Source organism: Pezoporus occidentalis, unplaced genomic scaffold, assembly GCF_034315485.1.
Source record: "Pezoporus occidentalis ecotype Australia unplaced genomic scaffold, CSIRO_AGI_Poc_V1 ctg108, whole genome shotgun sequence".
Lineage (NCBI taxonomy): Eukaryota > Metazoa > Chordata > Aves > Psittaciformes > Psittacidae > Pezoporus > Pezoporus occidentalis.
This window is the reverse complement of record NW_026912865.1, coordinates 1,704,064-1,717,437: the sequence shown is the minus strand read 5'-3', so window position 1 is coordinate 1,717,437 and position 13,374 is coordinate 1,704,064. Positions and strand designations below refer to the sequence as shown.

Genomic DNA, 13,374 nt, shown 5'->3' with positions numbered 1-13,374 from the left:
TATCAGGAAGACTTTCAAATAAATAAATGTGTGCATTTCCTAAACACAAGCAATTGTACCTGTATAAGTACATACTTTAAAGAAAATGAAGTTAACAGAATTATTTGCTTTGACCTAAAATGTTGCCTTTTTGATTAAAAAATGTACTTGCAGACTCTGTTTCTAAATTCACAGAAATGTGTTTCAAATAAAAGCAAATAAATGGTCCAAGAGACCAATGAACTTAATACACACAGTTACACAACTAGTCTGCAAAGGTGCCTTAAAAATTTGTTTTCCTTTGATCTCAAAAACAACACAACTTCTTGTGCAACTCTTTGTACTAGGTAAGGTTTTTGTTTCTCTGCTGTCTTTCTAGTATTTGATATGTACAGTTGAAATTTGGAGGAAAGCATTCATTAAAATAGCCAGTTGTCAGTTACTGCTCGTATGGTTGTTTTTTGCTTACATTTTAATACAAAATCATAATACTGCCTCTCATGATGCATTTTTTTAAGTACTCTGTCACAAATGCATCATCTTGGTTTTTGAAAAAGTTAATCTGTCATGTATTATTGTATATTTTATTTACATCATACAGGTGAATACCCAAGGTCTGGATGTTTTTAAATTGATGCTTTTACTTATTGTTTTTCCAGAAAATAGAGGCCCGGGTATCTGCTGATGAAGACCTTAAACTTTCTGATCTTCTGAAATACTACCTAAGGGAATCTCAAGCTGCTAAGGTGAATTTATGGGCTTTTGTTCAGTGCAATAGTATTTATTAAAAAAAAAAAAAAAGGGGGAGGGGGTAGAGATAAGGGATCATCCTGAGAAATGCACAGTAGGTAGGTTAAAATGCTACCACCACTAGCCTGCAATTTATCCCTCAAGTGTAAAACCTATATCTGTGTTGTATATAAGGAGTAACAATGCATTTGCTGACTGTGGGACCGCTTGGAACTGTGTGATCCACTTATCAATGCCAAATTGTGCAGTATAATTAAAAACAATGGAAGAGCTGTTGGTGAATTTTTCATGTGTTTGCTGCTTGTAGACTGTAAGCAATTTATTTTTTTTTTTAATATTAAAAGTGGATGTTCCAGATGATGTGCAAGTGCTGATACAAAAACACATGGGCCAAAATTGATATTCTGTACCTACATAAAATTTGATTCTTAATGCTATTTGATGTAAGATAATTAAGTAATATGACAGAATTAGGAAGCATTTGACAGAAAATTTGTGTAGTTGGAAGATCACAGTAATAACTGTTGCACAAAAAATGCTACTACTATTTCTTGGGCCCTGTGTATATTTCAAATACATAATCTAAATGTAGTTGGTTTCTAATCTAAGAAGCTGTGAAATTTCCCGTGATTGGCCTTTCTTAGGCTCTTTGGGGTATCATCTAAGCCATCTGTTGCTAGCCTCTGTCAGGCAAGATGTAGACCAAACAATGTTGCATGTCTCATTCGGTATGGACATTGCTGTGACTTGCAGGATAAAATAAAGTGAATGCAGGTAATTCACTAGGAGCTGAAATACAGCAAGAAAGACTAAAATTAATCTGGTATTTTCATGTATATATATATATATATTCAGTATATACTAAAAATCCTTGGGTAGATTCTTGTAAATTCTATATAACCTTTATGTGCTTTTTTTTTTGTAGGATCTCTTATATAGAAGATCTAGGTCACTAGTGGATTATGAAAATGCTAATAAGGCATTGGATAAAGCAAGGGCAAAAAATAAAGATGTACTGCAAGCTGAAACTACTCAGCAAATATGCTGTCAGAAATTTGAGAAAATTTCTGAATCTGCAAAGCAAGGTACTTGGTGGTCTTTGATTGTATGTCACTAGTTGAAAATTAACAGATTTTAGAATATGGTTAGTGAGAATAAATTGTTGTTCTGTTTCCTAAGCAGAGCTATTATCTTTCAGTCAGTATTTGCTTATTTTAGGAAGGTGAAATAATGCTTTCCTTTGGCTCCTCATAGCACCATTAGGCAGAGCAAAGTCTAGGTGTAGATTATTTATTAACCACTTTTTTAATTTATTTTGGTAGTATTTATGCATGGGATAGGATACAAAATGGTAATTGCTAGCAGTAATGGCAAACCTCATCTTTTAATGTATCATTGAAATTCCCGTTTTGGTTTTATGCATTCTACTGCGAAGGCAGCAGTCTGTCACAGAGATGATACTACATACATGATAAAATGCTACTACATGATAAAAAAGGGAGAGACATGAAATGAGATTTCACTGAAGTTGCAGATTTACAGTGGCTCTAGAGAAAAGGAACCTTATTTACGTGTTGCCCTTTTCCTGAGAACTTATTCTTTTCTTTTTTTTAGGTTGAAATTGTTTTGAATTAGTGGTCATCTAGCTCATTAATTACAGTATCACAGTATGCTAGAGATTGGAAGGGACCTCGAAAGATCATCTAGTCCAATCCCCCTGCCGGAGCAGGAACACCTAGATAAGGTTACACAGGAATGTGTCCAGGCGGGTTTTGAATGTCTCCAGGGAAGGAGACTCCACAACCTCCCTGGGCAGCCTGTTCCAGTGTTCCCGTCACCCTCACTGAGAAGAAGTTTCTTCTCAAGTTTAAGTGGAACCTCTGGTGTTCCAGTTTGTACCCATTACCCCTTGTCCTATCATTGTTTGCCACTGAGTAGAGCCTGGCTCCATCCTCGTGACACTCCCCCTTTATATATTTATAGGCACTTATAAGGTCACCCCTCAGTCTCCTCTTCTCCAAACTATAGAGACCCAGCTCCCTCAGTCTTTCCTCATAAGGGAGATGCTCCACTCCCTTAATCATCTTAGTTGCCCTGCGCTGGACTCTCTCCAGCAGCTCCCTGTCCTTCTTGAACTGAGGGGCCCAGAACTGGACACAATATTCCAGATGGGGTCTCACCAGGGCAGAGTAGAGGGGAAGGAGGACCTCTCTCGACCTACTAACCACCCCCCTTCTAATACACCCCAGGATGCCATTGGCCTTCTTGGCCACAAGGGCACAGTGCTGGCTCATGGTCATCCTGTCGTCCACTAGGACCCCCAGGTCCCTCTCCCCTACACTGCTCTCTTAACATGTCGTTTCCCAACCTATACTGGAACCTGGGGTTGTTCCTGCCCAGATGCAGGACTCTACACTTTCCCTTGTTATATTTCATCCAGTTATTCCCTGCCCAACTCTCCAGCCTGTCCAGGTCTCGCTGGATGGCAGCACAGCCTTCTGGCATGTCAGCCACTCCTCCCAGCTTAGTGTCATCAGCAAACTTGCTGATAGTACACTCGATTCCCTCATCTAAATCGTTGATGAATATATTAAATAATACCGGTCCCAGTACTGACCCTTGAGGCACTCCACTAGTTACAGGCCTCCAACTAGACTCCGCCCCATAGACTACAACTCTCTGGCTTCTCTCCTTCAGCCAGTTCGCAGTCCACCTCACTACCTGATCATCCAGTCCACACTTCCTCAATTTAGCTGTGAGGATGCTGTGGGAGACTGTGTCAAATGCTTTGCTGAAGTCAAGGTAGACCACATCCACCACTCTGCCATCATCCATCCACCGTGTTATTTCCTCATAAAAGGCTAAGAGATTGGTCAAACATGATTTCCCCTTGGTGAAGCCATGTTGACTGCCCCTCATAACCCTCTTATCCTTGATATGCCTTAAGATGGCACCAAGGATAAGGTGTTCCATCACTTTCCCAGGGATGGAGGTGAGGCTGACCGCTCTATAGTTACCCGGGTCCTCCTTCTTGCCCTTTTTGAAGACCGGAGTGACATTTGCTTTCCTCCAGTCCTCAGGCACCTCTCCCGTTTCCCAAGACTTGGTAAAGATGATGGCGAGTGGTCTAGCAATGACTTCCGCCAGTTCCCTCAGCACCCGCGGATGCATCCCATCTGGACCCATGGATTTATGGATGTCCAGATTGCTCAACTGATCTCTAACCCATTCCTCATCGACTAAGGCAAACCGCTCCGTTGACCTGGCTTCATCTAAGGTCTCAGGGGTACAGGGCTCTTCAGGACTGCCTGCAGCAGAGTAGACAGAGACAAAGAAGGCATTCAGTAACTCTGCCATCTCTGTATCTTCTGTCACCAGGGCACCCATCCCGTTCATCAGTGGGCCTACATTGCCTCTGGTGTTAGTTTTGTCTGCCATGTATTTGAAAAAGCTCTTTTTGCTGTCCTTGACCCTTCTCGCCAGGTTTAATTCTAAGGATGCCTTAGTCCTCCTAGCTGTCTTCCTACATCCTCTAGGAGCAGCCTTATATTCCTCCCAAGTGGCCAGCCCCTCCTTCCATGACCTGTAAACTCTCCTCTTCCACTTGAGCATACCCAGCAATTCCCTATTTAGCCACGCAGGTCTCTTGGCCCTCTTCCTTGACTTCCTACGTGTCGGGATGCTCCGATCTTGAGCTCGGAAAAAGCAGTCCTTGAATATCAACCAACTATCTTGGGCCCCTTTACCTTCAAGCAGCCTTGCCCATGGGATTTCCCCTAGCAATTGCTTGAAAAGGCCAAAGTTTGCCCTGCTAAAGTCCAGGGTTGAAATTCTACTTGCTATTCTACTAGTCCTACCACACAAGATCCTGAACTTCACCATCTCGTGGTCGCTGCAACCAAGGCAGCCCTCAACCCTTACTGCTTCAACCAGACCCTCCTTGTTAGTGAAGATGAGATCCAGCATCGCTCCTCTCCTGATCGGCTCATCCACCATTTGCAGGAGGAAGTTATCATCCACACACTGGAGGAACCTCCTGGACTGCGGCTGGGTTGCCGAGTGGTCCTTCCAGCAAACATCAGGGAAGTTAAAATCCCCCACGACGACCACGGCCTGTGACTGTGAGGCTGCTCTCAGCTGCCTGTAGAAGGCCTCGTCAACTTCCTCACCCTGATCTGGGGGTCTGTAACAGACACCCACAAAAGTATCACCCCTGCCAGCCTGCCCCTTAATTCTCACCCACAGACTCTCAACTCGCTCGTCATCTGTCCCTGGACAGAACTCGGTGCATTGTAGTTCCTCCCGCACATAAAGAGCAACCCCACCACCCTTCCTGGCTGGCCTGTCTTTCCTGAAAAGGACATAGCCCTCCATGACTATGTTCCAGTCATGTGAGCTGCCCCACCACGTCTCTGTAATTGCCACCAGATCACAGTCTCCTGACTTAACACAGGTTTCCAACTCCTCCTGCTTATTTCCCATGCTGCGCGCATTGGTGTACAGACATTCCAGGGAGCGAGCTGAGCACACCGATTTCACCCTAGGATTATAGGAGGCCTCCCAGTCTTCATTAATTCTGGAGTGCTGCCCCACTGGGGCAAGCCCAGCTACAACCCCATCCCCCTTCGAATCTAGTTTAAAGCTCTCCAAATGAGCCCTGCTAATTCATGCCCCACCATCTTTTTGCCTCTGTGAGACAAACCTTTCTCACTTGTCATTGTCCAGACTGGTGCCCTATAAAACCAGCTGTTATCAAAGAATCCAAAGCCCTGCCTGTAGCACCAGTCTCGAAGCCAATTGTTCATGAACTGAATCTTCCCATTCCTTCCCACATCATCAGTGGAAGATGGAAGGAGTGAGGAGAAGATCACTTGAGCCCCAGACTCTTTCACCATCCGCCCCAAGGCCCTGTAGTCTTTCTTCATCCCCCTCAGACTGCGGGAAGCAGCTTCCTCCCCACCTGTCTGGAAGACCAGCAGCGGGTAGTAGTCTGTCGGGTGCACCAGGTTGGGGAGCGCCCTGGTGATATCCCTGATCCAGGCTCCAGGCAGACTACACACTTCCCTATGATGAGGGTCAACTCTGCATATCGGGCCCTCTGTTCCTTTCAGAAGGGAATCCCCTACTACAATGACCCTTCTTTCTTTCTTATCAGAGGCAGTCTTGAGGTGCAAAGTCGACCGCCTTTTCCTATGTGGCCTTGTAGGCTGGCCTTGCCCCACATCCTCACCTACCTCTCCTTCAAGATCCAGGGCCTCGAACCTGTTACGGAGGGACACCTGGGGAAGCAGGGCAGGAAGGGGGGAGGGTTTCCCACGACGCCGAACTGGAACTCGCTTCCAACCCTCGTCGTCTTTTTGGTCCCCTACCTCTGTGCAACAGCTACAGGGCAGGGGCTGTCTCGGGCCATCCCCCTCTGTGTGAGAAGGCAGGGGGTCCTTCCCCTTTTGGGGGGTATCTCCCTGGAACCGTTCCAACTGGCACGCCAGGGAGTTACTCCACCAGTCGATCTCCCTTTCACACTCCCTGATAGTCCTCAGCGTCTCAACCTCCTCCTTAAGTCTTGCCACCAGGCTAAGCAGATCTTCTACCTGCTCACACCTCACGCAGGTGCAATGCTGTCCTCCCTCCCCCGGCAGCAGCAGGCTCTGGCACTCCCTGCACCCAGGGACCTGAACAGCCACGGTTTGGGACGGGGTCTCTAATTGTGGCAGGTTTGTTAAAGGCTTAAACACCATGCTGTTCTGTTTTTATCATTTAAGTGGTGTTTGACCCTGTAAGTCTGACTAATGGTTCCTATAAATGAGACAGTGGAGAATGAGTGATCCTGTTAACCACAAAAGTGTATGCATAAAGCATATGTGCTAATTTTAGCTTAGTGTCTTCCCTAAAGACTTTTACATAAAGCCTTGGAAGAACAATGCACGTGGAATAAGAGAATTAAATGTTTAAAAGCACCCACATTACAGTCTTCTCTCAAAAGAGCTTTGTGTCCACAAAAGGTTAGCTGGAGATGAGGAACTGCAATGATGATTTGCTTTCATCCAACAATATAGCAACATCTTTAGCCTGGAGTGTGCTTGGTTTTTTCCCGTTGTTTCTCTCACCCTTTATTTATCCATCCTGAAGAAAGTCTGTCAGCAGTTCAGGGCACTAGCACAATACTGTTAATGAATACATTTTTATTTTCTACAGAACTGATAGACTTTAAGACAAGAAGAGTTGCAGCATTCAGAAAAAATCTGGTGGAACTAGCAGAACTGGAATTAAAGCATGCTAAGGTAATTGTGATCTTTTTTGGCCAGTACTTAAATTGATTTTAAATATTAAATGCTTGGATAACCAAAACGATTACATTTATTGTGTGATATGCACTTCACTTTCAGGAAGAGGAATTCAAAGTTAGGCACCATCCAGAAAGGTGGAGGAGTATTCTTGAATAAGGGGGGCGGTGGGGAAGTACATAGGTGAAATATCTCTGAGGGACTGGTGTGCTTGAGGTGCCTTTGGAAGACTCATCTCCTTGAAGACAGTTTTGGTTTCAGTTTTATGTTTGTCTAGCTGTTTTGATACTTATAGAGGCAAAGTTTGAATACCCGCCTATTTTTAAAACCCCATCTTGCCCATTTTACTGTGAGATAAGAAGTGGTTTCTCCTGTTATCCAGATGTTGGGGACTTGGTGTATAGGATAGCCTAACTATTAAGTATTGAGATCACACAGGAAATATCTGAAGTCAGATCAATGTTACTCTGTTTTTTGAACCTTTTTGCCTTTGAACTATAAAATGCTAACAAAAGAGGAATGTTGCAGATAGCCTTTTCAGTAAAATAAATTTTTGCAGGAAAAAACTTAAGGGGCATGTACTGTCCTTAAATTTCACAATATATTTGATTCTTCTAATCCATATGAAATTACTGGTTTTGGCTAAATGGGGTTAACTGCTCTGGTTTCATAGGCAAGTACAACAGTCTGTTACTTTGACAGTCTTATACCAGGAGGCGGCTTTCTTTTAAAAAGGAAGTTTTTTAGCATTTCTCATTATTATCACAAATCTGAAAGTGTGTTGACTACCAGGCTTTGAATTAACTCAGAATGTATCTGTTAAAAGGACTAGGTAAGAGTGTCTAGTGTTGCTGAGTTAATTTGTTACTGCTTCCCACTCCTTTCAGCAGTGTTGGCAGTGTCATTCTTCATTCTGCCAAACCCATTGTTTGTAAAATCAATGCACTATATAAAGGTTTCTTTGGGGGACATTTTTTTATCTTTGTAAGTATAAGGTCAGCTTGATGGGATGTTTTGTGGGTAATCAATAAGGTTTGGAATACTTTAAACCCTGAGAAAGGAATAATGTGCTATATCAGAAATTCAGCTGTATTTCCCCTGCCGTTTTAAAACTTCTCGTAATACTTGGCAATGTTCGGCCTTCCTACTTCTGTGTGTGTAACAGTTCTTTATCCAGCCCTGAGTCTTCCAGAAATCCCCGTGTCTGGTCATGAAGGTACCAGTTATGTGTTTTAGTGAAATTAATAGTCCTAACAGTCATACTTGCAACAGTTTTTATTGATTTGCTGTATGCTGTATCATGCTTTAATAAGGGAACGAATCCACACCACTTAGGTCTTACTTCAGTTACTGACTCTTCATCATCTCTTGTAACTGACCCTTGCTGAAGTTCCTGTGTGCCCTCAAGGAGAATGTTTTAACAATGTCTCTATCTTCTAAATTATCCTTAAAGAATCACTGTATTAAATTTCTGTACAAGTCAAAATCTTGTAGCAATATTCTCTTGAATTTTGACAGCCAATAACTGTGGAAGGCAGAGGGAAAATGATTAGTTTCTGTAGCTTTTAACTTCCTTGATGCATGCTTCCTGATGTCCTTAGTTTACCTGGAAGAGCTTGAACTTTTTTTTAGCCATTCTTCATTTGTCACCACAGTCCATGTTTAAGATGGAGGTCTTTAGATAGTCTGTCCTGTCTCAGTCTGCAACTGTTAGTAAATTTACTAACGAGTATATAAGGCTATATTAGAAGTTTTGAACTGTAGTCCTGGTTTTGAAGGTGAACTTTTTCTTTTTACTGAACCTTTTCACCTACTTTGTTATGGAGCACTGTAAGATTCACTAGACAGTTTTGAGTATTTAAAGGTTTACAATATAAAAGGCCATTTGGACTAAAAGTGACGCTTTTTGAAATGTTAACAAATGTTGAATGAAAAGATATTTTGTTTCTCACTAAGTTTGAAAGTTCTGTTTTCCAAGCCTGTGTTTCATATTTATTCAAGGCAAGCTACTACAGGTAGATCACTTTGGTTGCTGTGCTTTTGTTTCTGCAGATTCTGAGTTGGGTTATTACAGAATTTACAAGTGCAATAGATCATATTTTTCAATTTTATATAATGGGAAATTTTATTATTAACACTATAACCAGTGTATTTGAGCACAGTCTTACGGATGGGTTTTTATTATTCAGTACAGAGTATTGAAGGATAAAATGGTTTGACGGAGACTTTCTGAGGTAGTTCCATGAAAGGAACAGAGAAGATATGAAAAGACTCGGGGGTTATTTTGAGGTAGCATTGTGCCCTGATGTGTGAAGAACAGTGTTAGGGGAATATGAACGTTTCTCCTTGTCCCAGAGAGGATGTTTTTATAGTTGTTGCAGTGCAAATCATGAATAGTGCTCCCACTGAAAAGAAGACAAGTGACCCTGGTTTTGGCTGGGCTAAGCTGGGGTGTTTGTAGACACCCAGTTACTCTTGCAGTAGAGTCAAAAGAGGGCTGGTAGAAGCAAAAAGAAAGCTGCTTTTTCATGTAGGTAATAAATTAAGGCAGACAAATTAAAAGCTCCCTGCTTTTAAGGTTCTGGACAAAAGACTTTGCTTGATGCTGTGGCAGTCCCTGTCTTCATGCTTTTGCAGCTACAGGAGGCAGGTGAAATTTTAGCAACCCCAAACTGGGAAGTGCTTGTCTTGTCAACAGCATGTGAAGCACAGCACTCCCAGGCTTTGCAGCATTATCTGTTACTCAGGTGTAAGTGCGCTTTCCAGCAAAAATTCTAACTGGTGAGCAGGGGCTGGGGGCAACAGATAACACTGCTGCAGGTTTTCACTGCAAGTCTTCTATTGTGGTGTTTTGTTGTTTGTTTTTTTTTTTCTGGAACAAGTACCTCCAGACTAGATGTCATGCAGAGGCATCTGTCTCTGAAGCAGTCTAGCTTCTGGACTCGGAGTTGCCTAGCACAGAAAGCATGGAGGTCAAATCTGATGCACCAGTGGGTGCTGGAACTCACCTGAGAGGCTGTCTTTGGGAAGAACTCAAATCACAACGAAGGCTGCTACATGATTTACTGTTAAAAGTTATTTGCTCTGTGCAGAAAGAACATAAATCCCAAAATGGAGATAGCTGCACCAAAAAACTCAGAATGACCAGAGTATTGGCAGAAGGTTCAGAGACACAGCTTGCATACCCTGAGCTGTGTCTGGCTGTATGGCTGTAAAAGACTGGAAGGTGATAGGGAAATCAAACTGTGTTAGTAAATCAAGGACACTGTATATCCAAATACTAAGCACACCCTCTCTGCCTAGTTACGTTTATAACACTTCCTTATAAAATACTTGCTAATATCTTCTTGTCCTTTCCTGATTGCAGCTCCGACCTTTTGAAAAAGCTAGACTGTGGGTTGACATTGCTTTAAGTTGATGCAAGTGCAGACTGCTGCCAGGAAGGATGATGATGATGCATAACTCTGTTCCTTTCACTTATGCTGGCACTATTATGTTTGCAGCTGTGTTGTAAGATGGAGCTAAAAGTTGCTCTGTTTTTTTCTGAGCTTTACTTTCAGCTTTGTTTTCACAGCATCCCTTGTGTCAGAACACACAGTTTTGGCTGGGAGGGTCTGGGATTAAAAGACGGCTGCCTTCTTAGCAGCAGCATGTACCCTAGATTTACTTAAAATAGCTGTCAGACTGCAGCTGCAGGTTCTGCTTGGTCTCTGACCTGTACTAAACAGATCGATGTTTCTTTTTCTATGGCTGATCTGTCTGATTATCCCCCTAGGTAGTGTTTAGCTTCTGTTTTACTAGCTCTGTGTTTCTTTGTGGCTTCCTGCAGCTGTAGCTAATGTAAGACATGATTAAGTGTTTTGATATTTAGTGCAAAAGCTGCATTTAAACCTATTCAGTATTTTAAATGGTTGGATTTTGTGGAAATCCTGTGTTGGACTTCATGCTCAAGAAGGGAGGTTTGATAGTTGGTGAAACTGCTAAGGCTATAATCATATACTTAAAAGCATTTGTAGCCATGGCTATACTTTTAGAATCTTTTGACATATGAATTGAAACTGAGTAAAATAGCCACTTCCCTCAAATAAAAAATTCTCTTTCCACAAATATTAGTATATATGCTCTTGCCTTTGTGGGGTTTTTTTGGAAAAAGAATTAGTTGTGCTATACTTGCAACAGATGTCTGTTTGGAACTGACAGAAGAATAGAGTAAGCAAAATCCAATGCCAAGGGATTTGGTTGTATGCTTTGTCAGTAATTCTTTCTTTCTAGCAAAGAATGTTTCTGTCACAATGGTTTTGCCAGTAGCTGTAATATGTAGAGCGTAGGAGACTGAGTTGGCAAGAAAGGTTGTTCTGAGTCTGAATTTGTAGGACTTTCTTGAGCTATGTGATGTAAGTCAAGTATATCAGATTCTGCAGCCAGAAAGAGTAATAGCTCACAGCCTCTATTTTCCTTGATTTATTTTAATTTAAAGAAGGCTGTTCTTGTGAACTTTGTTCATTTGGTCTAATCAAGATGAATGATGTGCCTGTTTGGAAAATTCCAGTAGACTGGCTGGTTGACTCTAGAAATTACTGCTGTGTAAAGGATGTCCTGGTACTATTTTTTCTTCAGGGTGCTATGTAGTGGCCTGTGAACTGCAAATATACTTCCTGCTGCTGCTGAGCTATAAAGGGATGGCCGAAAGATCACTGTCATGCTTTTGTTATAGGTAACTTGTGCGTAGTCCACAGGTGTACTTCAGACTGAGGTATTTCATTTGAAGACTGAAGACTTCAGACTGAAGTATTCCTTTTTATTCATTACAGCCAGTAATCAGCTTCAGTAACAGAGGCCTTAGATTTATGCATCCTCTACACAACAAAGATGGGCCACCAAGTCCCCATGCATTTCACATACATGGAACTTGTTCATCTCGCAGAAGCTGTTGAAGCCATAACTGAAACTGATGTCTTCTGGATAAGACCAAAAAGGATTCAGTAGGCACAACTGGGAATCTTCTGCTTTGAAGCCTTTAATTTAGTTAATTGCTTAATCTGGATTATAGGAACCTTAATGGGGAATTGAATTACTATTTCTTACCTTTCGGGCTGAGGGACAAGTGTCCTTCAGTACCACAGGTCATTTGGAATGCTTTCAGCTGAAAAAGTAAGAATGACAAATTTTTTAGTACTTGCGTAGACTGTTTATCAAGGCCTTGCAAATCACAGCTACTGATACTGTTTAATGACATGCTTTTGTCTGTTTGAAGTTTCAGATCCAAAGACTTTTTAGAAGGAAGCCATTTCTCCTGTGTACATAACTGGGCTGTTATCATAGCTGTACTGTTCATTCAGACTGTTTTGTTCCTGCATTTTATCTGAACCTGATAGGGATTACTCTTCATGCTGTCAACAGCCCAGCACTGTTGCTTACATAGAGCTTTCAGATTTGGGAACCAGTCTGATACAGCTATTTCATAAAGTTATCTAAGCATAAATGAATGCATGAAACAATGTGAATACTGGGGTGGGGGTGTGTGCTTTTTTTTTTTTTTTTTGGCAGGTTTTTTGGTTTGGTTGATTTGGTTTCGGGTTGGGGGGGGGGTGGGGTGGGTAGTTGATTGTTTCCTGGAAAATAAATCCTGTCTTACTTGTCAATCACATATGCTTAATCAACAAGGGTATCTTTTTACATGTCAGTTCTGTAAATTCATTCATAAATCTGAAGTCAGCCTGTATGTTTTTATGGTAGAATCAGAATGCTTTAAATAAGATTAAAAATTGACCTACAGGTGTCTGAAAAAAAAGGGGCAGAACTTGGCCTTAGTGATAAAGCTTAGTTAATGTTGTGATAATCGCTTAGGGAGCCTTGGCTCTAATGGCTAAACTCAACTTTGGCTAAATCACCTGGCTGAGCACGTAGATCAGTCTGTCTTTAAACAAGTCCTTGTCTTGAACAGACCTATGAGCTTAGATGGATCCTCTCCCAGTGAGGAGATCCAGAGTGCTGTGAATTGGTTAATGCTTCTTGGTGAATTCATACGAAGACTTCTGCTTTGGGAATAATATTCAAGTAACAGAGTAATGGCAATACTATGTAAAACATGAAGATTTTGTAACTTTGAACTTCATTGCTCAGAGTGTTCTGTAGTCACTAGTTTTTGTGATCAGACTAGATCTTCAGGAAGAAACATGGAAATGCTTATTTTTGAATCTTAAATTGGCTCCATTTAATTCCAAGGCACAATGCTTCTACGTTCCAAAAACTGTTTAAGATAAAAGTTCCCTGCACAAATGTCTCTACATAAGCTTAATGCCCATCAGTTCTCCTTTAGTGGTGTCATTGCTATTTGAAAACCATCTTCTTTTGTCACAAG

At 41.8% G+C, this 13,374-nt stretch overlaps 1 protein-coding gene across 2 annotated transcripts in view; it reads left to right on the top strand.

The window, feature by feature from the left end:
- SNX6 (sorting nexin 6) overlaps window positions 1–12,525 on the top strand; it is a 30,226-nt gene extending 17,701 nt beyond the window's left edge. For both annotated transcript variants that reach the window (XM_062623185.1, XM_062623179.1), the window contains exons 11-14: window positions 639–725; window positions 1,655–1,814; window positions 6,925–7,010; window positions 11,825–12,525. In XM_062623185.1, coding sequence (XP_062479169.1) covers window positions 639–725; window positions 1,655–1,814; window positions 6,925–7,010; window positions 11,825–11,947 — 456 coding nt within the window. In that variant the 3' untranslated portion in view covers window positions 11,948–12,525. The remainder of the gene's footprint in view (window positions 1–638; window positions 726–1,654; window positions 1,815–6,924; window positions 7,011–11,824) is intronic.
- The last annotated feature ends 849 nt before the right edge of the window (window positions 12,526–13,374 follow it).